We start from the raw sequence: 27,482 nt of genomic DNA, 5'->3' as shown, positions 1-27,482 counted from the left end.
ATATGTTGTCACACATCACCAAGCATATGTTGTCACACATCACCAAGCATATGTTGTCACACATCACCAAGCATAATGTAATATATCACTGAGCTCAACAATGATCATATGTTAATCAAGACACAACAAACATAGGTTTGTCACACCTTACCATGTACAACTGTATCCATACATTGAACATATATCACTGCAACATCAAATAACTTTGACAGCAAGCATGTTACCATTCCTCCGCAAATATATTTGTTCCAACACATTAAACATGTTTCACCATTCATCACCAAACACTAGTCAGCTTATTCCATCATAAGGTGGTGTGTGATAGTAGTGGTTTAGCTTTATTTGGTCACTCTCTATGCAACTTTATTATTTATTATTTTTGACTTGGTAGTATGTAGTGGTGTATTGTATATATAAAAAAGAAATTGGTGAATAGGGGGCGTTTTATGTAAGTTGTGTACAGTGGATTGTTAATGTTATTTGTTATTAAATTGATAAAAGCATACTGTATTGTGTTTTTCTGAAACTTGAGGAAATAAGACATACAAACAGTCTGCATTTTACATTTACACTAATATAAAGCTAATGTAATGTAAAACTAACTCAAGCATTTTACAGTTACACTAATGTTTGTGGATGTGTTTGCAAAGACATTGTGCACAGATTATTTTACTCCAACTTTAATAAAATTTAGTGGTTGCTTGCTCAAATGCAACCTGATCCAGTAGAAAACTAGATGCAATGGAAGGATTTGGTTCTAATCATAAGAATGGCTGCAATAGATAGCATTTAGGTAAAATGAGACATGTTCACCTGTAAATTAGTGGCATTCCATTTAATCAGGTTCTAACAAATGAAATAAAAAATCATAAATTAAAGATAATTTTGGTCATGGGCAAGTGAAAAGGCACAGTATAAAATGATACTTTGTTTTTCATGTAAAAAATGGCACGTTTTCCATAGTGCAAGTTGAAGTTTAGCTCAGTGGAGGTTTCACATGTATTATTCTTAAGAATAGATATAGGACCTGTATTATAAATATTAATTTAACCCTCTTGCTGCTTTGATTGTCCAAAGATTATTTTGCCCAGATTGTGTTGCTTGTATGTCAAAGAGGGTATATGGTTACATTTTTCCATCCGTAGATGGCTCTGCCAAACGTCTGCCATAATGAAAAAACTATTTTAATGGCCCTTGTTTTCTTCATGGACACCGGTAAGTATTTGCATCTCATGTCTAACTCACATCATTCAACTCAGTTGAATGCATAGCACAAGCACTCTAATGACCATTAATGCCATGAAGAAGGGAGGAAAGACTGCAAGAGCAGGAAAATCTTAGTGATGAAAATATTACAAGCATTAAACTTTAATATTATCCATCATAATATATGTGGATTTCCCACTTATTTAAGTGGCAAATAAGTGAGTAAATCTATCCTTTTCTACCTTGTCAATTCTCATGAGAATTTTGTATGTGATCATGTCTTCTCAAACTCTTGTGACTTTCAGTGATGTGAGATGCAGTGCACACAGCCTTTCCTTGTAACTAGTGCTTCTTAGTTCTGGGACTAGTCTAGTGGCATACCTTTGAACCTTCTCCAGCTTCATCTTGTGCTTGACAAGGTATGGACTCCATGCTAGAGCTGCATACTCCAGAATTGGCCTTACATATAAGTTACAGGTATACAAGGTTCTAAATGATTCCTTACAAAAGTTTCTAAAGGCAGTTCTGATGTTAGCCATCATTGCATACTCCGTTGATGTTATTATTTTGATGTGGGCTTCAGGAGACATGTTCGGCATGATGTCAACTACTAGATCTTTCTCTCTGTTTTGTGGAGGACTTCGTCTCTTATTCGGTCTCCTGTGTCTGGCCTCATGTTCCCTCCACCTAGTTTTGTTACTTTACATTTACTTGGGTTGAACTTTAGTAACCATTTGTTGGATCATTCCTTCAGTTTATCTAGGTCATCTTGTAGCCTCTTGCTATCTCCCTCGGTCCTCCTCATAATTTTTGCATCATCAGCAAACATTGAGAGGAATGAGTCTTTTTCCCTCTGGAAGATTATTTATATGTATCAGAAACAGGATAGATCCAAGGACTGAACCCTGTGGGAATTCATGGGTGGCATCTCACCACTCTGGGACCTCAACCCTCACTGTCTTCTGTTACTTAGGCACTCCATTATCCAATGGAGTACCTTTCCTTTTACTCCTGCCTGCATCTCCAGCTTATGCACATCTCCTATGGGGGTACTGCATCAAAGGGTTTCTGGCAAGCCAAAAATATGCAGTCTGTCCACTCAGTCTGTCTGTCTTTCTTGCCTGATCATAGAATTCAATTAGTCCTGTGAGGGAAGATTTGCTATCCCTGAACCCATGTTTTACTAAGTTCTAAGTTTTTTTTTTTTTTTTTTTTTTTGCACAATCTTCTCCATCACCTTGCATGGTATGCAAGTTAGGGACACTGGCCTGTAGCTCAGTGTCTCCTGTCTGTCACCCTTCTTGTTACATTACTACATTAATGCTACATTAGCCATCTTCTAATTTTTTTTTTGGTCAGTTCTCCTGTTACCAGTGATGTTATACACCACTGAGAGTGATAGGCACAGTATTTCTGCTTTTTTTAGTATCCATGGTGAGATTCCACCTTGGCCTATAGCCTTTGTCACATACAACTCAAGCAAATGCTTCCTTACCTCCCCACTGGTAATCTCGAACTCCTCCAATAGTGCCTGGTTAGATATTCCCTTCCTTTATCTCTGGAGCTTCTCCTTGCTCTAATGTGAAGACCTCCTGAAATTTTTTGAGTTCCTCACACACTTCCTTGTCATTTGTGACAAGAACCTGTTTGCCCCTATCCTCAGTTTCATTACCTGTTCCTTCACTGTTGTCTTCCATCTGATGTGGCTGTGCAGCACATTTAGGTTGAGTCTTTGCCTTGCTTGCTATGTCATTTTTGTATTGTCTCTGTGCCTCTCTTCTCACTCTGAGGTACTCATTCCTGGCCCTCTAATATTAATCTTTATCTACTCTCTGGTGTCCTGTTATTTCTATAGTTTCTCCATTCCCTTGTACTTAGTTGCTTTACCAGCTTACTGTAACAAGAGAACAGTACATAGTAGAACAACATGAACATCATAACAGCATGAACAAGCCACAGGTGCGGCGCCAGACAGGCAGCACCAGACAATGGAAAATTTACACTTATGAATCTCACTCCGGTAACTCAAGGTGGTGGCAGTATTACTTAGTAAGTCATAAGAAGGCTGTAGCAAATAATATTTTTATCTCGTTCACTCACTCTTGCTTTCCCCTCACACTCTCTCTCTCTCTCACTCACCCCCACACTCTCTCTCTCTCCCTCTCCTTCCCCCACACTCTCTCTCACGTTCTACTCCCTTAAGTTGCCTATGCAGTTCTCAGTCTATATTGATTGCTTGAGGTCCTCGTATAACAGCCCGAGTGTTAACATATTACAAGATCAGTAGAGCATCCGTTATTACAATAGAGGTAGCGGAGGGCGTACGAGTTATTATATTACACCCTGATTAAATCATGGGTTCCTCTTTTACATTTAGTTTTATCCTTTTGGACTGTGACAAACTTATCTGCTGCCTACTTACACTTCTGCGGGATGTAGTCCATCATGTTTTGGGCCATCATTCCTCTGGGTTTTGTTTCCCCTGTTATATCTGTTAGGAATTTTCCTAATCTTCTTGCAGTTTCCCTTTCAGAAAGCCAGCCTAATGTTTTCTGGTCCCTTCCTTGAGTACATTAATCCTACTTCTACCAGATACTCAAACATAAGTACACTGTGATCACTCATTCCCACGGGGGCTTCAAAGTTGACTTTCTTTATGTCAAAATTATTCAGAGTGAATACCAGGTCAAGTCTAGCTGGTTTGTCTTTGCCTCTTATTCTTGTGGGTTCCCTGGCATGCTGTCTTAAAAAGTTTCTTGTTGCCTCATCCAATAGTTTAGATTTTCACGTTTCTTCACCTCCATGCAGTTCCTCGTTTTCCCAGTCTATCTTTTCATGGTTAAAATGTCCCATGATAAACAGACAGGATCAATTTCTACAGGCAACAGAGGGCTGTCTTCGGAATTATAGTATTAACTGTCATGTTGTTTGTCATACTCTTGCCTGGGTCTTCTGTCATTTGATGGAGGGTTATATATATCACTGCTACTACTGCTCTTGGTCCTCCCATTGTCATGGTGCCTGTTAAATAGTCTCTGAACCTCTCACAGCCTGGGATAACGTTCTTCTCGAAACTCTATTCCTTTCTTATCAGCAGGACCACTCCTATTCCTTCTCTCTCTCTTTCCTTATTACAGTGTAGTCCTGGGAAAGCACCATATTTTGTTATGATTCCTGACAGTTTTGTTTCCGTGAATTCTATTACATCCAGGTTCTCATTCTTGTACTCTTTTCCTAAGTTCACTTGCTTTCTTTGTAATCCTGTCTATGTTTCAGTACATTGCTTTGAAGCTGACTTCCTTCTGACCAGCCTCAAAGAGCCACTGACCAAAGACCAGTTTTCTTTTATGCTCCCTGGAATAGAGGGACACGGAGGGTCTGGGTTTGGGGGGCCGGGAGGGTCTGGGATGGGAGGGCATGGAGGGTCTAGGAAGGAAAACTGGCAAGATCTGTGAGGGAAAGGGCTGGGAGGATCTGGGATGGTGGGGCTGAGAGGGTCTGAGATTGGGGACAGTGACAGAGCCTGTTTAGATTTCTAGCCACCGGTGTGTTAAAGCAATGAATCGTGTTCCATTTCCATATATCTAATTTTAAAATTATGAATAGTTTGTTTCCACAAACTTTAAAAGCTCTAGTTCATTCCATTTCCCCACTACTCTCACACTAAAAGGAAACTTCCTAACATCTCTATGATGCATCTGAGTTTCCAGCTTCCACCCATGTTCCCTTGTTCTGTTAGTAATTAGTGTGAACATTTCATTTATTTCCACTCCGTCAATCACCCCCTAAGTATTTTATTTGTTTCTATCATATCTCCTCGCTCCCTCCTTTTTTCTAGTGTCATCAGGTTCAGTTCCTTCAGTCGCTCTTCATACCCTATTCCTCGCAACTCTGAGACGAGCCTCATCGCAAACCTCTGAACCTTTTCCAATTTCCTCAGGTGGGGGCTTCACGATGGGGCGGCATACTCTAAGACTGGTCTCATGTCGGCAGTGTAAAATGCCCTAAATGCCTCCTTACTTAGGTTTATGAATGATGTTCGTCTAATGTGTGTGTGTGCGTGTTTCTGTCTACCTCCCTCCCTCTGGAAGGTGTGGGTTGGATATGTGTCATGTGGAGGGAACAATTTAGAGTTAGCTGGGCAGTGGTTGGATGCAGGTGTTGTCCAAGTGGTGGTAATTTACCAGCCACCTACCAGCAATGCCAAAAAGACTGCTTGGGTATTTTAGATAACTACAAGCAAAATAACCTATGTTTGGTTTTTTACATTTTTAGGGCTTGAGGGCATAATGTTTAATATTATACAAAGAAAAAAGAAAAAAACTCAGTTGATATATTCTAAAAATTGTAGTGGTTTCCATTGGCACCTTATCAATTAGCACTCATGTGTGTTGTGGCAACACCTGAGCATGATGGGCATGTACCCCACAGGGTTGAGGGTGCAAAGTTGGGTGAGAAAGTCTTGCCTCCATCCTCGGACAGACATTCTAATTTATACATATTGGATATAGATATACAGTACTATATTGCATATATATATATATTAATATTCATGTGTGTAAATCACAAAAATAAACATATGATTAAAAATTTGAGTGTCATATAATATTCAATACGAATATTATATGACAATATAATATTCATATATAAATATTTTATATATACAGTACAGTATAATATTCATATATAAATATTTTATATATACAGTATAATATTAATATATAATACATATAAAATAATGAATTTGGTCCGATGAAATGAGGTAGATTTTTAAATGTCTACAAAGAGTTAATATGAGACTGAAGATAGTTTATCAGCTACCCATAATATGAAAAAAAATTATCTGCAGCCATTATTGTTGCTTATAAAAGTCATAAAAAATACAGTATAATGTAATAGTTTTATTTGACAATTAGATAAACCCTAAAATTCTAATTCACAAACATTATAAGCAGTAATAACCACAAATACAATGCCATGCAACAATTCTCATCATCACAACAGCATCAAGACCTCATCATTCATATAAAAGGTGCCATGGGACATTACAGTATTATCTCGTGATAGTGTTTAATTTGTATAACTTTCCAACCATCAGATAAAGGTTATATTATTGTTTTAACTTACAAAAATACAGTATAACTTAATTCATACTTTCCATTGCAATTATAAAAATGGCTCATTAATAAACATTTACTGCACTACTTGCTCCATAAATTCATTGTCACTTTTATTTCATACATAAAGCTCAATTAAAATGTGAAAACATTACTTATTATGGAGTTTGGTGATAATATTGCAGTCACAATTGAATACTGAAGAGAAACTTTTATCCCCAAAAAAGATAAACCTAAGTTTCATACTAGCTGCACATGGTTGAAGTGTTACCCAGATGGAAATGTGGGTTAGTGGTGGTGACCATGAAATATTACTGAGGTTGGCAGTGTACAACTGGTCACTCTGGAGTGTCAGGTGGTGCATCTCCTACTTTTGGTGGACTGGTCAGCACTTTATCAATTAACCCAATTTCTTTAGCATCATTGGCATCCATGAACTTGTCACGCTCCATCATTGGGCCTGTAATAGTTGACATAGTTTTATAATTGCATGTAATAGTTGGAAACATTCTAAAAAGAAACATATTTGCATCTACCATTTAGAAATGAGAGGAATAAAATTTTGACATATCACACTTTGCAACCATTAATGCACATTTATGGATATCAAGTGATTAAGTAGGAGTGAGGATGCTGTAGAGACCATGCAAGGTAACAAAGGCAGTAACAATCATGGTGATTTTCTAGACAGGACATCGGTTTCAATTTACGAGTGCTGAGTAGGGGACAAATGAAAGGCACCAAAGCCGAGGTGTGACCCCAGTGCGGTGCAGACACACAAGCAATGAAGGGTCAAAGGAAAGGCAGAGAAATAGGTGGGGCAGGCATGATTGAGCTTAGACAGCACGAGAGAAGAGTGCAAATAAAGGAATGAGCATCTGTCAGCTCCTCAGGAAGTACAAGGCAAGACTAAGTTAGGTAAGGGCCTTACAGCATTCAACTCAGATGTGAGAGATACGGAGTTACCAAGACAAACAGGTGTCAAAGTTCAACCTCAAAGTTTAGCACTTTTTTTTTTTTTACAGAAAGAGGATTACCATAGTGCCAATGGGGGCCATAGAATGACCTGCATCCAAGTAAAGGTAAAAACACAGGTCTCAGTCGTAGTGAACTTGAAGCCATGATTAGTGGCCCAGGATGATGCAGTATCAATCACAAGTTAGAGCTAGTGTTGGAGGAAAGTGGAATCATCACATCGACAGCAGAGCAAAAGATTGTCAATATAAAGGGAGAAAATGTCAAATGGAAGGAAGACTATTTAGGGCAACCAGGAAAAGATTAGTGTTCAGAACACCTTTATATGGCTGAAAAGTCAGAGAAAAATGGTACCAAGTCTCACTTTAAGTGAATAATGAGAGAAGCAGCTTTGAAGGAATTTTAAATTAATTATCACAATGATTTCAACTTTTCTTCTTTAGTTAGGTTATATTTAACAATAACAAAAAAACTGCACTTGGTCCAATGAAATTAGGTGGATTTTTAAATGTCTACAAAAAGAGTTAATATGAGACTGAAGATAGTTTATCAGCTACCCATAATATAAAAAAATTATCTGCAGCCATTATTGTTGCTTATAAAAGTCATAAAAAATACAGTATAATGTAATAGTTTTATTTGACAATTAGATAAACCCTAAAATTCTAATTCACAAACATTATAAGCAGTAATAACCACCTTTTTTACAGTATATGTAAAAAAAAATGCTTAAATGTTCATACACAGAGAAATATAGACATTGAAATTTACTTATATTTATATAACATATATTAACAAGATCTAACTTACCAATTTTTTCCAACACAGTGCCTGTATGTTTAACATACAAATGAGTTAGTCTGTCCTTTAATCGTAGAATCTCTTCTGCCTGTATCTGAATATCCGTTGCCTGGCCCTATGAAGAAATTATATTCATATAATTATTTACTTTTACTGTTAAGGGAAGTTATATCATCCTATTATCTTATTAACTATTTTAAAATTAACTTTGATAATGAATTTAAATGAATATCAGTGGTATCTGGATGCAACAGAAGGACTACAACAGTCAGGATGCAGCATAAGGATTACAATCCATTTATAGTTGCTAATACCTTAATCCAAAGGTAACCTGATAAACAAGGGAGTCCACAAAATCAGTTGTGGTGGTGCCAATAAACTTTAACAAACTCAGAGCTTTGCTGAGCTTTCATATTTAGCTGTCCTCTAATGTAAGATTATACTGTCTGAGGGGGAAAGCAAACTGTATAATCATCAGTGCAACATTTGTGGTACAGACAGCACATAGAACTTATCAAATGTCCCCACATGATCATACTGGTACTACTAGATAGCAGTGGAGACCAGTTTATATGAGCTATAGAAAGCTCAAATCTTCCATACATTCAAAACACAAGCACTGGTTGACTGGAGGATGGAGGCAGGGTTAATACTCCATCTTCATCCTAGTGTAAGGCTTGGCGATTTCATTTGATACTTACTTGCCTTCATCCCAAGGAGTTATTTATGAAGAGACCAAGCCTCAAATTGGTCTTTCTGCTTCTTTCTCTTCTGAACAAGGGAAGCTACCATGCATTACAGAGTCTGTAATGGACTCATTACACAGACTACATTACAGAGTAGTCTGTGGGTAAACTTCAATTTGCCTCTCGGGTGAGAAGCTTGATATCTTACTATTCAGAGATGGGTGCTTTGTTCCCTGGTCAGTAAAAACAAACATCAACTTGCTATATGTGAGGACTTAGCTTGACTTCCTTTTGACCATTCATAGTCTGTGGCCATTATGCTGGATACAGTTTAACTCTGTATGGATGACATCTTGTACCCTCAGTTTTACTTAGTCTGGATCATCTTTCCTGCTATTCAGGATGATGCTCAGAGTCTTCAAAAGTTTATTCTGCCCCTCCTGTCTCCTGGCCAGGCTAGGCAGGACCTGAAACTGCTGTTTTTTTGGAATGAGAACAATGCATCCGAACCAAACTCGTCTCTGCCCGTAGGTCCTTCCCTCCCTCCCTCTCTCTTTTTTTTATAGCCTTATTATATTAATTCCAGGTTGATATATCAGGATCCTGCTTCCACCTGACTAGTGAGCAACTCTCTTTGACTTTGGGAAATGGTGGTTTGTCTGTAGGTTGGGTGTTCTCAAGTGGAAGGAAACTTTCCTTATCTCCAATCTGCTTCTGGCAGGGAAACCATAAGGCATCTTTAACCAGATTCACCAGTGTTGTCTCAAGATGTAGCATTTCATCAATGACTTTTTCCATGTTTTCCCCTTTACTGCAGCATCTTCTTGTCACAGAATTGAAAGCACAATTTCATCTTGTCGACATCCTCAAGCTTTTGGCTGTTCAGGTTTTCTTGTATGTTTGGCTTCAGGAGTTTGCTGGTCAAGTTAGGCTGAGCAAGTTGTCAGATATGTCTTCCATTTTAATAACAGCTGGAGGCCTTGCCTAAATTACAGTATGTTTTACACATCTGATCTTCAAACATGAAGTGTTGGGCATTCGAATAGTCCAGATGTAATGTCAAGCCAAGCTCTATTTCCTTGTCTCCACTTCTGTTCCCTGGGCAGTTAGCTTACAGTGTTTTTACCAGGTATTTTAGCTAGAGACTTCAACTTCAATTCTTTCCAAGGAAGGGGAGTATGTGGCTAGCCCTCTTGGACTCCTGCTCAGGATAGGATGCCTGGAGCTCAGGCCCCAGGCTTGAAGATGTGTAATTTTAACTTGGTTTGGTCAGGAGTTCCATGGTTCTAAGTTCCATGGCTTAGAAGGTTATTTCCAGTGGCCTAACTTGGACTTGAAACCCTCTTGTCCCAGAGAATGTGTGGGCCTCGGGCAACTGTCTACTCTACTGCTAGTCTAGCATCTGGAATATGTTGGATAAAGAGGTGATTGTCATCACATATTCTCTATGGGTGAAGTTTTGTCAATGTTCTGTGATGAAGAAAGGTTCCACCAGGAGGAAAATGATTCGTTTTCCCAGGACAATGCTTTCATCCTTTGTCCACTGCTCTGCAAAAACACATTTGTGGTCATTCACAAGTTCTCCAGGTTTTTCTTAGATCTCAAGGATGCTTATTGGCATGTTCCAATTCATCCAGAGTTCAGGAATTTTCTTGGTTTCTATGTCCATGGCATATCTTACCACTTCAAGGGGTTTCCTTTCAGTTTGAGCCTGGCATGTAAGACATTAACTAGAGTCACCAGGAGGCAGCTGTTTTTTTTTAACAGCTCTGGCATACAAAGATTCACATTGTGGCTTATCTCAACAATTGGCTTCATCAGTGCTTGCAAGCCAGGGATCTAGTGTTGGAGTTAAGAAAGTTGTATTTTCTGTTCAACAATTCAAGGTCCCAGCTCCAGCTTTTGCAAAGGCTCATTTGATTGGGCTTTATTTGGGACTCCTTTCTGGAGATCTCCTTGGATTGGCTTGCTTTCCATCTTGACCCTGTCCTTGGTAAGGGCTGCATCATGAGTCGAATGCTCAATAACCTAACCAACAAAGCTTAACTTTGTGGTTTTCACCTAGGTCAGGTATTGCTCAAGAGAAAATAAACAAGTTTCCCTGCTTGCATGCTCATTGTTGGCTTGGAGATCACTAGTGATGTCTCCTCAAGTTTTGATGGCTGGAGATGAAACCTCAACCCATCTGGGTTGGGGGTTTCATCAGTGAAAAGCTTGAGAAATTACTCGAGATCACCAGGAAACTGAACTCTGGAAAAACTTCCAGAGGAAACTGAAGCAATCAAGCTTTTCACTGATCCATCCCAAATAGGTTGATGTTTTGTTTTTAGTTGTCATCATGTGGGATAAGGACATTGATTTCTAGTAATGGAGCTGGTCAACATCTACCTCTCTGTCAAGGAATTGGTGGTAGTATAAATAGTATTGCAATGCTTAAAACTTAAGGTTAGCGGTCGGTCCAACTTTACTCTGATAATTCATTAGTAGTTGGTTGCCTGAAAAAGGGATATCATCTAGGTTCTTTCCTTTATGGCACTGGACACTGGCCATTACTTCTCTTCTAGTTTCTCTAGGCTATTTCTCTCAATGTTCTACATTCTGGGACTCTCAAAAATATTGGCAGACATCCTTTCCTGTCTTCATCCGACCTGGGTGTTGTTTGAGAGTGGGACCGTGTATCCTTCTAGAAGGTCTCCAACTTGTTCAAAGTTCCTCAGGTGAACCTCTTTGCATGTGCATAGAATCACAAGTTGCTGACCTATGAGACTCCATTCCACAATTCTGATGTTTTCATGTTGGGGAACAACATATATCTGGAACCTTTGAGAGGCAATCTATATCTTCCTTATAATAATAATGCATCTTCCTATCCTGTCTTGGTTCCTAGTTCCTCTGGCCTTATGTCAACACTGTTCCAGCTCCATATTCTGCTCTTTGTGGGACCTCAATCAATCCCTGGACTGTAGATGGATTGATACATAGCAATATGCATCCTACAGATTCAAGGAAACAAGCCAAGAATGGCCCGACTTCACCTGGCACACTAAGGAAACGATCATTTGGAATGTTAGACAGGGTATATGTTTCAGCCACAAGATGAAGTGGAACTGTGATGAGTTGTTCTTTAGTGCAGGGGACAGCAGGAACAACACCTGAAGAGTTCCTAATCAAGGTCACCCCACTGTCTAACAAGTCTTGAATGACAGAGTGGAGTAGATGGGTAGACAACTGGGCAAAGCCCCCTAGACCACTGAGTGAACCAAGGAAACCAAGTGCAAGTGAGAACCTTAGAGACAGTACATAGAACTCAGGCATCTACGGTCTAAACCTGCCAAAAAGTGAGTGGTAACAGGCCGTTGACCTCAACCTATTACTGTATCTACTTCATCTCTACAACTCAGGGCTATTTCTTCTGCTGCTGCTTCCGTGGGCAAGTATGTCAATACAGTACTGATTTTTGTTTTGTACTTTACCCTTAGTAGAAGTAAATGTTGTGAAAAGGTAGCTAAGGGAGGCTACCAAAAAGAGCCAGTTTAAAATTAGCATTGAGTGTAATGAAACAACCCTTCAGATTGGTGCCTTGGTAGCTTGTTAGCTCCCCATTTCCGTTCGTCGATTGCCGTTTTCCCCAAGGTAGCTGGGATGGGTTGGGCTCAAAGTGAGGGTTCCATCTCCCCTAACCTTATTGTCTGTAGAACTGTCACAGGGCAGTAACTAAGGTGGAAATTCTAGCAGTTTGCAAAATGTTTGGAGGGAGTTTTTTGAACATTTTGAAGTGTTTTGTGTGTCATAGCAAGAGGTTTTCTTGGTAGTGGATCAATATCAGCTCTACATGTTTCCCCACCTGTCTTCAGGGGCCAAGATATATAGGAAGGTACTTGTTCATGTGGACAAGGAAGGTCACTCAGAAGCCTGGCATATTAAAACACTTTGGTCGGCCCAGTTCTGGCTCGGCGTGCCACCTCGATGTTTATATTCTATCCAGTTTTCTAACCTTATTTTTTGCACTACCTCGTTCATTTCATTTTGGTATCAAATTGTTGGCAATAAAATTGCATGCATTTTACCAAGTCCCATAATACTCTGACAATAAATAGAATATTTACAAATATTTTAATTGTGGGTGGCGTTAACATCCTCAGCTGAACTACGTGTTTTGATTTAAGGACTGCGATCATGTTATCACACAGACAAAGTGTTAATTAACAGTGTCCTATAGTATCAGTGGCTTTAGCTAAGGGCAGCTACCAAATGAACATCTCAGAAAGGGATGTTTCATTACACTTAATGCCCTATTTGTTAATGTAAATGGTTGTAAATTATGGCTCTATTTTATGATAAAAAAATCAGCATTGAATGTAATGAAATGCCTTTTTCTGGAGGGACCTCAGTGGCTTCCAGTAGCTAGATGCTCTGGTTGGCTACTTACCTTTTGAGTTACACCACACCCTTGCGAGTCAATAAAAGCCTACTTTGAATTGGAGGCCAAAATCTAGCCCCCACTTACAGGGGGGATTTGGAAAGTAGGGGTGATTGTTGAACATCTTCACCAAATAGCTAACCTCCAGAAAGAGGCAAATCAATACATAAAACAGAAAGGCAAATGTAAGCAAATTGGGAAATGATCCACCCTGGTGCCTGACAGCTGGGTGGACAACGCTTTGGATTCGTAGTCCTGAGGTTCTGGGTTTGATCCCCAGTGGAGGCAGAGACAAATGGGCAAAATGTTTCTTTCACCCTGATGCCCCTGTTACCTAACAGTAAATAGGTACCTGGGAGTTAGACAGCTGCTACGGGCTGCTTCCTGGGGGTGTGTAACAAAAAGGAGGCCTGGTCGAGGACCGGGCCACGAGGACGCTAAAGCCCCGGAATCATCTCAAGATAACCCAGTACAGTAATTAGGTCGTTAACCCCTGTGAGAATATAAAGTCTTACCCTCTGGTCTACGGTAGGCTTTTATTGAATCACAAGGGCCTGGTGTGACTTGATAGGTACAAAGCTACCCAAAACTGCATAGCAACAGGGAGTCACCGAGTGTCCCCCATCCCCCTAAAAATATCCAATTACTGCAAAGAAAATCTCCACGTCTGTGGTAGAAAATAATAATAATAATAATAATAATAAAACTGCATAGAAAAGCTTTGATGTTAATTATCTTTTACTAGTCCATGAAGCAATAAACAAGACCCACTATAATATCAATAGATTCACAAATAAATCATTATATTTATGTGAGAATGTGCATGTAACAATACTAATATGGAATCCTATAGGCCTTCACAACCTATCTACCACATGGTCAGCTAATGTTCACCATGAGGCAAATGATTTAAAAAGTTGCCATATTGTAATGTAAAATTCATGCTTAGTAAATATTTACAAATCAACGACACATACTGCCCCATCAAAATAGGATAACTGTTAAATGAACGTACAGTATGGTGCCAACGAAAGTGTGATAGACCATGGCCTATGAAAGAAAGAATTACTCTTAATACATGAACACATGATTCTATAAATAACAGTTTAAAGGTACCATGTATGCGAGCATATTATCTTGACCTTAGTAAAACATTTAAAATGAAACATGTTCAATATGCTATCTATACATACTGTACCAGTGTCACTCTGCATATGAACATAAACCAAGACTAACATGAGCTCCTCCGTGGGGTTGGTGGATCATGATGCGTGCATGTGGCAGTGAGTGTCTCATCCCTGGGGTGCCAGCTGCCAGCAGAAGTGAGGCCATTGAACAGGCTTGACCCACACACCAAGTAGCAATAGGGGGTTGAACATACTGCATGGTGTCATAGATTCCCAAACCAGATGTGACAACTCCACCTGGGCTTTAAAAAGAAATTTTTTTTTTTTTTTAAGTTTATGAAACCTATGAAAACCTAAACAATGTCATGAATTAATGCTAATTGTTTTTACTTAAGAATATTCTTTTGGTAACTCCACTGACTTAAAGAGTCCAAGAACTTGAGTGCAACTCCAGTTGTCATGCTTTGTTCTAAAATCCCTCACTATGTTGTAGACAGAGAAAAGAACATGGCCAAGACAAATAAATGTGTAACAGTGAAGCATCTACAGAAATAAGTTACATTTTACTTCTTTTGATTAAGTTGTGAACATTACAGTCCTTTGGGGGATCTGTTTATCTCTGCTTGGAACTAACAGCTTCCAGTTTATGTGGTTTTGTTAACATGTCTGTAAAGTTTTGGTATTGGTGAGGCGTGGTGTTGCATGGGAATATATTCAGTAATTAATTTTTATTGTTTCTAACTTTATTCACTTAGTTTCTTGTGCTAACAAGTTGTATTGATGTGTCAAATGTGGTGTTCATCATGTAGAATAACTGAAAATATATGCATGTACAGATATACAGTATGTGTATAAATATATGCACACATTGTATTTATTCATACTAATATATACTGTATGTCTAAATATTACAATTGCACACAGCACACATTTTGCCTGTAAACATGTACATGGTAATCACTCATTTGCTTTTGTTAAAAGTTCAATGGCTCCTAGTGTGCCGTCCTGCACATTCACACATTGGATGGTGATGTGCCAGACATGGTCCTTATCTGTTACTAAGGACCTAGAAGGAAAGTGAGGGACTCGGGGATGTTTTTTTAAGATGGAGGACAGTTACTGGAGGCCTGAGGAAGCAAATGTGAGCCCCTTGTGTGCATGGGAGTTTTAAATTTTATGATAGCCTTAAAAAAACTGTGGTTGTGGTGCACACATCAATGAAACAATCCTGGTTATTTAGTTAGGGGCTACAATTAGGCAGGACCCATGATGACTCGGGCTGCAATCTTGTGGTGGTCGAGTGCGTTAAGGGAAGGGTTGTTATCTTGAGGCAATGATCTTTGAGGCTTTGTTTTCTATCAATTTAGTTTATTTATTTAGCAGCTTATTTTGTCTAACCATTCTGATGAGTTTCACTTGGTTTTGGGCAGTTCTCTGATCCCAAGCTGCTCACACTTCAGAGAGCCAAATTCTGATTATAGCTTCCACTAAGTCATCATGGATGATGATGTCTCAGAGGTCTAGTGCAATTCTTAATGCTTGGCTACACCAGCACATAAACTTTGAAGCTACTGAGGGTTTTCCTAGAATTTTGCTTATTTTATATGCATGCACCATAAGAATTTTGGCTAACTCAGACCTCCACCTAATTCAAACAGGGTTATGCCCCATATCATCTAACTTAGTAAGCGATCTCTGTATTATGAAATCCCACTAGATTATGGAAGTTGTTTAATATTTTAAAACTGGATTTTCAATACTCAACTTTACATATATAACTATTGGGTTATGTGCATAAAACTTTAATAAGTAATCAATGAAAATTCAACACAAACCTGTTAATGTACATATGAATGGGTTTCTTGGTATTTTCTGACTGAAGAAATAGAAGCTGTGCAATTACCAAACTTGATATGTTATCATCTATCTGAAATAATAAATAAATAAATAAATGAATATAAAACCTAAATGCCCACATCCCCGTTACCCCTCATCTTCCTGTTACCCCCACCTTCTTGTTACTTAACCTCCGTGCTGCGCGGCTTTTATTGTGACTTTTGGGGGGTGCACAGAAAATAAAGTGTCCCCCAAAATTTTTTTGCAAATTGTTAAAATCCCTACCCTGAACATGTAAATGAAAACAAAACAAAAAACCAGCGTTGAATGTAATGAAACGCCATTTTCTGGGTGAGACCCAGAGGTTCCCCAGAGCTTATCCAGGCTGATGTGCTAATGTCAGACTTTGGCATCAGTCATGTGTATGGAGTTCTAAGAGCCTACCAGGGACCATGAAACAGAACCAGGCCCCCTCAGAGAGACAAGGTGAGCAATGGCCTATAGAAACCCCCGTGTGGTTGGAAGCATTCTATGTCTGCCATCGAAGGGTCAGGCACCCAGAAAGGTAAAGAGTCCCAAAACAAAGCCCTATTCTGGTTAAAATTGCTACCAAAAGCCGAACTAGTGGATAGAACTCCCCAAACAAAAACGAGCAAACTAGTATGACGTCATCCGTCGTCGCGCTGCTGTCTGCACAGCCCCCCCTTCCCGGGAAGGGGAAGGGGCAGTCCCAGACCTCTCACGCCAGCTATCCACCCATCAGTTCTGAGGCTGGATGTCAAAACACGCGAAAAACTGCCGACCGGAGGTTTTTCCAGAAAGCTCTGGAAAAGGTCACCCGGAAGTATTCTATGTCTGCCATCGACCGGGTCAAGCATCCAGAAAGGTAGGCATTTCAAAACAAACTCTTATTCTGGTTAAAATTGCTACCAAAAGCCAAACTAGTGGATAGAACTCCACAACAGAAAACAAGCAAACTAGTATGACATCACACGTCAAGTATGATGCCAAAGTCTGACATTAGCATATCAGCCTGGTAAAGCTCCAGGGAGCCGACGGGGCTCCCCCCAGAAAACCAGCGTTGAATGTAATGAAACGCCGTTTTTTGGGCAAGTCTCGGAGACTCCTCGGAGCTGAAATGTATGTATTAGACCATAACATCAGTCAATGCGGTTGGAGTTCTTGCCAACTGGGGGCCACGAGCCAGAACCTGGCCCACCCCCTCCTCACAGAGGCACAAGGAGCAATAGCCTATAGCAACCCCCCCTTGGTCAGAATCATTCTATGTCTGCCATCGACTGGGTCAGGTACCCAGAAAGGTAGGCGCCCTAAAATTAACCCTATCTGGTTAACACATTGCTATAGAAAGCTGAACTGTTGGACAGAACTCTAAACAAAAACGAGCAAACGAGCATGACATCACAACGTCACCGCGCCGCAGTCTGCACAGCTCCCCCTTCCCTGGGAAATGGAAGGGGGAGCCCCAGACCCCTGTGCTGGCTATCCACACCCCAGTTCTAAGGCTGGATGTCAAAATACAGGAAAACTGCCGACTGGAGGGAGGGTTTCTGGGGAGCCTCCAGGTCTCATCCAGAAAATGGCGTTTCATTACATTCAACGCTGGTTTTCTGGGGGAAGCCCGTTCAGCTTCCCAGAACTACTTAACCAGAGATAAAACAAGAGGGAATTACCCTGGAGGCAGTTGCCACTCACTTTGTAATACAGTATGCATATTCTAGGGTATTGTTGATGTCTTAAATTCTGGAAATATTTTGATTATTTTTGTGTTTACTCCTATAAGTAAACTGATTCTCTTGTGAACAGTTTTTTCAACTCATTTTCCCTTAGTAAGGCTTACATTTTTTAGTCATTAGGTTGAATATATATTTTGTTTAGGTAAAATGAGCACCTTCTGTGAAGGCAGAATGAGCACCTTCTGTGGATGGTAGAATATTAGCGAGTTTATAACGAGCGAGATGAAGGCCGAGGCCGAGCCACCTGGTGATGGTAATCGGAACTAATGAGTTTTGGGCTGGTTTTATGGTTTCAAGGCTTTGTTTACTGTGAACCCACCAGTTGTCTGTAAAGCTTCAATGATTTGAGGCTTTTTCCAGTGGGGTGGGGTGCTGGATTGTCACTCACTCCCTGTGCCTCTGTGAAAGGGGCCAAGTACTAGCTCTGGTTCACAGTAGGCCACACAGAACTTCCACAACTTATCTAACCTTTTAGTATGGAGCAATTTCAACAAGATAGCTTCAGGGAGGCATCCAGAAATGAGAATGTTGAAGTGTTCATAACCATTTGTGTATTCAGTGCTTTAAGGCATATTTAATACACCCTTTGCTTTGTTTCTATACTCTAGAACATTCATTGGCAAACATTTTAACACTTCATTAATAATTATAATCCCAAAAATAACTTGAAAATTTGAAAAGTGTGTAAGCATTTTAGGCATCCCTGAGCAGGTCCCTAAGAGGTCCTAAATGTTTAAGATTGAGCATGTAGCAAGTGGCCAAATTTTAAGTGTTAAAACAATACAAAACATTATCTTGGTCTTACTGGGCCCATGATGCAAATGATTCTCTCCTTCAAGAGACGAGAGAATATGTCATAGGCGCGTTCTCCTCTTCCTGTCTGTTCTATTACAATAGGGATCATGCCAAGCATCCTCTTTGTGACATGTGAAGTAACAGTTGGGTGGACAAGCCATTGAGCCTTTGGATGAATGACACAATTACTACCCTGAAATGAATGAAGTAGTAATTACTCTTCTGTTAATTCCTATGAATTCATTTACTATAAATATAAAGCCTCAGTCTACTACACTAAGTTGTTTTCTTTTACTTGATACTCAAAGAACTTCCCTTACACCTTAAGATTAAAAGATATCATGAATTTCACATAAAGGTAAATACTGTATTTACATAATAACTATACTGTATCACCAAATACTGTAGTGTCGAGTTTCGAGATGATACTGTACCATTGTATGGGGAATTTTTTGTTTTGTTTTGGTTTGTTTTCCCACAGGATTAATAATTAGTTTGGCCCTGGGAAAAGATCCCAACTAATTAGTTGGAAAATGGAAAAAATTTGTTGGGAAAAAATTCACTGTACTTGTTCAAAATAATAATAATAATAATAATAATAATAATAATAATAATAATAATAATAATAATAATAATAATAATATTTGATTTATAAAAAATATTACGCATACAAAAAATTGTACATGTATGTCTGTTTATTTTATCAAACTTTGTTCTGATGCTCAGTGTGCTGCATAATTTGGATACAGTCCCAGTGGGTGCAGTGCTATTTCCAAAAGTTTAACCCTTAAACTGCACAAAATGTCATATGATGTGTGACACTGAAGGGGGTATAATTTAAAAAATATTTGAATTATGTCAAAACTACTTAAAAATGTTAAACAAATCTCCAACTTACTGGCTTCAGCTTCATGAAACTTTCATCAAAATATTTTCAGAAATTGATTTTAGGCGAATATTTAAAAGAAAAGAACGTTTTGTTAATAAAGATAACAGCTCCTATTAACTGAAACTGATGGATAATGCAATAATAAAGAGATGCAAGCACCTGTCCGACACAAAGAAGAAGAATAGTAGTAAGAAGTGTCCACAAAGTGGATATACAGCTGGTTCCTTTATAGCATTGCTGAGTAATACATAATAACACAAATAATAATGAGTAATTATGTTATTATGGTCTATTTTGCTACATATCATATAAATACATTGCCCAATGTTATTATCAGTTACTTTCAACAATGTCCAAAAAATATTTTTTAGATTTTTTTTTTTTTAGGATTTTAGTTTGTTTTCTTCCTTTGTTTATTATTTGAATTTGTTTTAACCTTTACATCCTGAAGAATGCATACTCATCCCTAACTATGTGAAGCCAGAATTAAATTGGTCAACAAATAAATTAGGTAGAACTCTCAAAACTTGGGACTTTGATTTTTTGGGGGCTGATTTGTTCACAGATTTCAAACTCTATTTTCCTTGTTTCTTTGGGTTGTTTTGATGATTAGGGACCAGATTAGGACTTTTTTACTTATATAAAGTATACCCTAAATATGTTCCCTAAATTATTATGATTATCCCTATACTGTATTTTGTTTTTTGGGGGGTTATTTTTTCTTGACTTTATTTCTACACACATTGACCTACAACTTTCACATACTTGAGTATGAATGCCAAACAATGTTTATTACAACATACAAGTGAATTCATGAATTAGAACTGCCTTATTCATTGTCGATAACTTCAACTTCAATTATATCTATAACTAGAATTTCAACTTACTTCAGTATCCAAAAATCTACTTTGGCCGATTCTCACCATTTTTTACATACAGTGTGCACAGCTGTCTGTTCTACAATCCCTATAGAATTGATTTTTCATAATCCCTAAACGTTTGGAGTTATAAATTTTTGTTGTCTAAATTTGTGCATATTTCAAATGCTATATTGACAATTTTTTTAACAGTAAACTATACTGAAAATCTATATCTAAATATATGCAAATGAAGATCATAAGCTATTCTGAAAGCATAATAACACCCAATGAGTAGTTGGTGATATTTTTCTATTTTTGCAGCCGATTTCAAAATCTGGAGGTTTTCAATATTCAATTTTATAATTATTTCTTATTTTCTTGTTTTTCAAGTTACACTGGTATCATTTAGACAAAGTTGGAGCATTTGCCTAGTAGATTATGCACAAAACATTTGAAAGAGTTTCAGAAAATTTTAAAACCGAGTTCAATGTCACACATCATATGACATTTTGCGCAGCTTAAGGGTTAATGGATAATCATTGAAACTTAGCCTATTCAGTAATAAATAAATAAAAAAATGAATGAATAAATAATAAAAATTAATGAATGAATACAAAAAATGGGATTTGCATTTAATTTTAAATAATCAAATTATTAAAACAGTGAAACAGTCAATCTCCTTTATCCACAAATTTAGAACAAACAAGAAAAGTGGCAGTACAGTACTGCAATTTAATGTCATGAAAAGCTATGAAGCTCAAAAGTCATGAGAACTAAACACACCTGTGGAGAATATAACTTTTCCCAGTTCAAAATCAAGGTTCCAGACAAAGTTAACAGTGAAAGCAGTACACAGAATTCTTAACACAGACTAAAGTGAAATCGATGAACTTGACAAAAATCAACTGACACTAACAGATTTTATTAGACCTCTGCCAGCCTGATAACCCATTAACTTCCTCAACTGAATGAATTCTTACATGTTAATATGTAATAATATGTCAATCATCTCAAGCATCATCTCAAGATAAGATGTATGATCACTAAACCCATCAGAATTACTCTAATGATTGGCTCAACCTTTGACCACATTTCAGCTAACATAATCTCTCCATTAACCATGGAAATAATCACTGATGGGAAAACAGACCATTACCCAACATTTCATCTAATACCTGATCAACCAGGCTGTGATTCATATGTTAAGCAGCAGACAGCCACATCCAACAGTCTGGTTAACCAGACCACCAGGCCTGGTGAAGACATTTATTTATTTATTTATTTATTTATTTATTTATTTATGCATATACAAGAATGTACATAAGGAATGTGAGGATACAATTATGGTAATTACAGTCTTGTAAAGCCACTAGCACGCGCAGCGTTTCGGGCAGGTCCTTAATCTAAGAAAATTTTAAGGAGGTAAATACTTGCAAAATTTATAGACAAAAAAATGATAACAGATTACATGGAATGAAAAAAAAAAAAAAGATGAGAGAAAATTATAGGTACAGTATATTAAAGCACATAGGTAGCTATGATTGATTGCAATGACAGCTTAAAATGGTAGTTGACAACAAATTGGTAGGCACAATACAGCAGAAACAATATAAGATTGATTGCAATGACAGCTTGAATGGTAGTTGACAAAAATTGGTAGTCACAATACAGCATATGGCTAGCACATAAAAGAAGACAGCAATGAACACAATGATAAGGTTGTTTGATATTACATAAAAATTAGGAGATTGGGTACCACTAGGTACAGAGCAAATTAAAGCTCAGTGTAGGAAACTAAATAGATGAAGTTAGGTACTTTTTGGTTTTGCTTTTAAATAAGGCAAAAGTTTTACAGTTTTTCAATTCACTAGGGAGTGAGTTCCATAGACTAGGTCCCTTAATTTGCATAGAGTGTTTACACAGATTAAGTTTGACCCTGGGGATATCAAAGAGATATTTATTTCTGGTGTGGTGATAATGGGTCCTATTACATCTGTCCAGGGAGAGTTTCAGAGCATGGTTTGCATTTAAGAACAGGGTTTTGTAAATGTAGTTGACACAAGAGAATGTGTGGAGGGAGTTAATATTTAGCAAGTTTAGAGATTTAAACAAGGGAGCTGAGTGTTGTCTGAAAGCAGAGTTAGTTATTATTCTGATAGCAGATTTTTGCTGTGTGATGATGGGCTTAAGGTGGTTTGCAGTGGTAGACCCCCATGCACAGATACCATAATTAAGATAGGGGTAGATTAGTGCATAATATAGTGAGAGGAGAGCAGAGTTAGGAACATAATATCTGATTTTGGAGAGTATACCAACTGTCTTAGAGACTTTCTTAGTTATGTGTTGAATGTGGGTGCTGAAGTTGAGTCTCTTGTCTAGGAATAGGCCAAGAAACTTGCCATCATTTTTATTACTGATGTTAATGTTGTCTATCTGTAGCTGAATTGCATTTGATGATTTGTTTCCAAATAAGATGTAGTAAGTCTTTTCGATGTTTAATGTTAGTTTGTTCGTTGACATCCATAAGTGGACTTTTTTTAATTCATTATTCACAACATTATTTAGTGTATGTGGGTTGAGGTTTGAGTAGATAAGGGTAGTATCGTCAGCAAACAATATAGGTTTGAGAATATTAGAGACATTAGGCAGATCGTTTATATATATAAGAAATAGAAGAGGTCCTAAGATGCTGCCCTGTGGCACTCCAACGGTAATTGGTAGAGTGGAAGAAGTTGAATCATTGATGGTTACATATTGGTGTCTGTCACTAAGATAGGATCGGATGTAGTCAAGGGCAAGGCCTCGGATTCCATAATGCTGGAGTTTAAATAAGAGGTAGTTGTGATTAACAGTATCAAAGGCTTTTCTTAGGTCAATGAAGAGTCCAATCGGAAACTCATTTTTGTCAAGGGCTGAGTAGATAATGTCAAGGAGACTAATGATTGCATCATTGGTACTCTTTTGGGACCGGAAGCCAAACTGGCAGGGGCTGAGTATGTCGAATTTTACGAGGTAGGAATAGAGCTGTTTGTAAATAATTTTTTCAAATATTTTTGATAGAATGGGTAGATTTGATATTGGTCTATAATTGTTTATGTCCGCCGGATTGCCTCCTTTATGGACTGGCGTTACTCTTGCTTTTTTGAGGATATCAGGGAAGGTGTGACACTCTATAGATTTGTTGAACAGTAGTGCTATGGGTGGGGCAAGGGCATGGGAGGCTCTCTTGTACACAATGGACGGAATTTCACTGGTGTTCCCTGCCTTGGTTTTTAGAGAGTGTATGATGGACACAACATCTGCCGGGCTGATTGGTGAAAGGAGAAGAGAGTTTGGATAGCTGCCTGAGAGATATGTGTTAATATGTGTCTGAGTCTGTGGGATTTTACTGGCAAGATTAGCACCAACCGATGAAAAGAAACTATTAAATTCATTTGCCATTTCTAAATCAGTTGACGGTATATCCCCATCCTTGTAGAGTTTTATTTGGTTATGTGAGTGTTGTTTAGTTCCTAGGATACTAGAGATAGTTTTCCAAGTGTTTTTCATGTTACCTTTTGCTTCATTGAATCTATTCACATAATATGCAAGTTTTGCCTTTCTTATGATACTGGTAAGCATTGATGAGTACCTTTTAGCTACTTCCCTTGAAACTAGGCCAATCCTAACTTTCTTTTCATATTCATGTTTCTTGTTGATTGAGTTGAGAATGCCATTTGTGAGCCATGGATTGTTTAATCTTTTGTCAGTTACTTGCTTTGTAAGAAGGGGACAATGAAGGTTGTAGAGGCTTAGAGTTTTGGAGAGGAAGAGGTTAGCTAATGAATTTATATCATGGGTATTAATGAATTCAGAATCCCAGTTAATATTGTGAAGTGCCTCTGTAAGATTGTCTAAAGCTGATTCACTGTGTAGCCTAAATGAAAATTTCTTGCTTTTTGGTGGTGTTATGTCCATGTTCACTATGAGAAAGGTAGGATAGTGGTCAGTTGTTCTGTCGTAGATTATACCAGATACAAGGGGAGCTGTTATGTTTGTCCATATGTGGTCCAAGGTAGTGGCTGATGTTTGAGTGACTCGGGTAGGTTTGGTGATAGTGGGGATTAGCATACAGGAGTTCATGCTGTTAAGGAAATAGTCAACTTGAGAGCAATTTTGTTGACCCAGGTCAATATTAAAGTCTCCTCCCAGAATGATGTGGTTTTTGTTGAGATTGTTGTTTATAATAAGATTCCTTAGGTTGTCTGAGAAAGAAGCTATGTTAGTATTAGGAAATCTATAGATGGCTCCAATAGTCAAAGAGGATTTAAGTGATTTAATTGTAAACTGAGCAAAAGTTTGATCCTCAGAATCATTGCAAGATAACTAAATCTTGGTAGGGAGGGTCCTGGTAGTACAGTTGGGTTCGCTCTCAGCGGACAATCAAGAATTCCGGGTTCGAATCCCAGGCGGGAGAAATGGTTAGGCACATTTCCTTTCACCTAATGCCTCTGTTCACCTAGCAGTGAGTAGGTACTCAGGAGTTAGTCAGCTTGTTGTGGGGTTGCATCCTGGGCGGGGTAGGGGAGGGGGGTGACCTCGATATAAGCTTACCGTATATGAATACACTCTGGCTTCCTGTCCCCCAACACAATGAATTATTATTATATGGAGGGCCACTATCTCTAGTGGCCTCGATGACAGGAAGCCGGCAGCTTTGTTAGGCCTGTTGCTTAATCTACAGTTTTTAAATATCACTAACAAATTGTGTAATTTGCTAATTTATTTATTTATGCATATACAAGAATGTACATAAGGAATGTGAGGATACAAATATGGTAATTACAGTCTTGTAAAGCCACTAGCACGTGCAGCGTTTCGGGCAGGTCCTTAATCTAAAAAAATTTTAAGGAGGTAAATACTTGCAAAATTTATAGACAAAAAAATGATAACATGAAATGAAAAAAAAAAAAAATAAAAATTAATTAGTTTAACAATTCAGTTATGCCAATTTTTTTTGTTCAGCTGAAAGTTGTTATTCCATTAAAATTATGACTAAATTACTTATCTGAATTTACCTGAGGGCCACTATCATTCTAATGGCCTCGACGAGGACAGAAAGCCGGCGGCTTGTCAAAGATCCACCCCCCCCCCCCCCATTTGCTCAGAGGTAGGAACAAGATGCAGCAAAAGCTCATTTCGCTGAGTAATATCTTAAACGAAATTTCAGCGTAAAATATTAAAGTAATGTTTGACCTATAAGTAGAGATCAAGTTATTTGGTACATTGTAATTTAGCGTCAACTGACCGCCACCAGGCGCTGGACGGACCGTAACATGGCCATCCCTCTCCTTGCCTCTACACTACGGTTCAACCTCTTCCGACGCTCCAGATAAATAGCATCACATTTTGAAGAGTAAGTTCTACAAAATTACACAATTCTCTGAAACATTAAAAATGTTTTTTATAAATATAAGCATTGAAATATTAGCATTTAAATAATAATTTAGATTTAGTACTCCTACTGCAGATAAGGAATGGTAAGTCAGAGCCAAGTTGAACACCCGGACACTGCCTACAACAGATGTAAACACTGCAGCCTCACATTGTACCGCGTTTCATTTTTTTAATTTTACCTGAATTTATCTGAGGGCCACTAACATTAGTGGTCTTGAAGACAGGAAACCGGCGGTTTGTCAAAGCACCCCACTAACCTCAATTGTTCTAATGATTTTTCAAGCTATATTTTAAAGTAAGAACATACAGTATATTTGACATTTACGGTTTCGGCGGGTAGGCTGTTCCATGGGTTAACCCTGTGGGTGAAAAGGCACTTTCTGTTCTCAGTCCTACATTGTGGCTTGTTGAGTTTAAACACTTGTAATTGTTGCTCCTTGTTCGTATTACATCTGACTTTTTGAAGAAATTGTCCATCAACATCCTCCAACTTGTTCAGTATTTTAAAAGTTTCAATGAGATCTGCCCTGTCATGCTTAGTTTGCAGTGTTGTTAGCCCTCAACCGTTTCTGAGGTTGAGGGCTAACCGTTTCTAATTTTCTGTGGTTCAGGCCCTTAAAAACCCAATATGCAAAATAGATACTAAGAATGTTGTAACATCCATTATAAACAACATTATTAATGGACAGAGCAAGAGTTTCAGTCTCAGTTGTATGGATACCATCTCACATAGGTGTTGTCCAGCATGATGACACAGACAAGGCAGCTAAAACTGTATGTGATAAGCCTGAAATTGAGTGAGATATGGGCATTCCAATCTCTGCTGTAAAAGCTGCAATATTTCAGGAAATTGGGGAAGACAGATGAGCAGTTACTGACACACAAAGGCCAAAAAGCACAAGTATAAAGAGCTATGACATGTTTAGAACCAAGAATTGTATGTACAGGCAGCATAAAACAGCCACTAGTTAGTGTGACATTGTAATTGCCAGAATTAAGCTAGGATATTGATATCTACGGCAGGTGGCTGTAGGTAATGAATCTCCCAGTGGTCAACATTCTAAGTGTAAACTATGTAAACAAGAGCTAGGACATACTCTTCAACACTATATCTGTTATTTCCCTTAGTGATTTCATACCAAATGGTATGAGGTACTTTGAGCTCCATAATTACTTCCTACACTGACGATTATTGGAAGATATTCATGTGCTGTACCCAGATTTTGCTAGTGCAGGATAAGATCAGCCTTGCAATTCATGTTCTATCCTAATTCCATGTATGACTAACCATCCTGTGAGATGGGGATATTAGATGAACTTATAGCTAGTTTTTTTATCTACACTGTAATCTTTCATATAGAATAGGGTAGCAGCACATTGCTGTGTATACCTGAGCTTGTTAATAAAAAAACAATATTTTATATTTTTGCCCGAAACACTTTGTGTAATATTGGCTTCATAGATTGTTTAACTCCTGTCTCTACAATTTGTACATTACTCCTATGTTCTTTGTGCACAGATTATTTTGAATAAACATTGTATTGTATAAGAGTATCTTAAGACAGCCTTTTGCTCCCCTG

General features: G+C 38.2%; 1 protein-coding gene across 2 annotated transcripts; it reads right to left on the bottom strand.

Moving 5' to 3' along the window:
- Positions 1–6,094: 6,094 nt before the first annotated feature.
- On the bottom strand, positions 6,095–25,906 carry ClpP (Caseinolytic protease proteolytic subunit). Of its 2 annotated transcripts, none has more exons than XM_045763198.2 (6): positions 25,754–25,906; positions 18,728–18,910; positions 16,168–16,259; positions 14,442–14,634; positions 8,109–8,214; positions 6,095–6,783 (listed from the first exon to the last, which is right to left on the bottom strand). In XM_045763198.2, exons 1-6 carry the CDS (start codon positions 25,787–25,789, stop codon positions 6,662–6,664), a joined length of 732 nt encoding a protein of 243 aa, XP_045619154.1. In that variant the 5' UTR covers positions 25,790–25,906; the 3' UTR covers positions 6,095–6,661. The 2 variants fall into 2 exon arrangements, with proteins under 2 accessions (XP_045619154.1, XP_069192646.1); XM_069336545.1 differs by lacking the exon at positions 25,754–25,906 and adding an exon at positions 21,642–21,680.
- Positions 25,907–27,482: the final 1,576 nt, after the last annotated feature.

This window comes from Procambarus clarkii, chromosome 1 (assembly GCF_040958095.1).
Source record: "Procambarus clarkii isolate CNS0578487 chromosome 1, FALCON_Pclarkii_2.0, whole genome shotgun sequence".
NCBI lineage: Eukaryota > Metazoa > Arthropoda > Malacostraca > Decapoda > Cambaridae > Procambarus > Procambarus clarkii.
The sequence above is the reverse complement of the archived record's forward strand: the minus strand, read 5'-3'. Positions and strand labels throughout refer to the sequence as shown.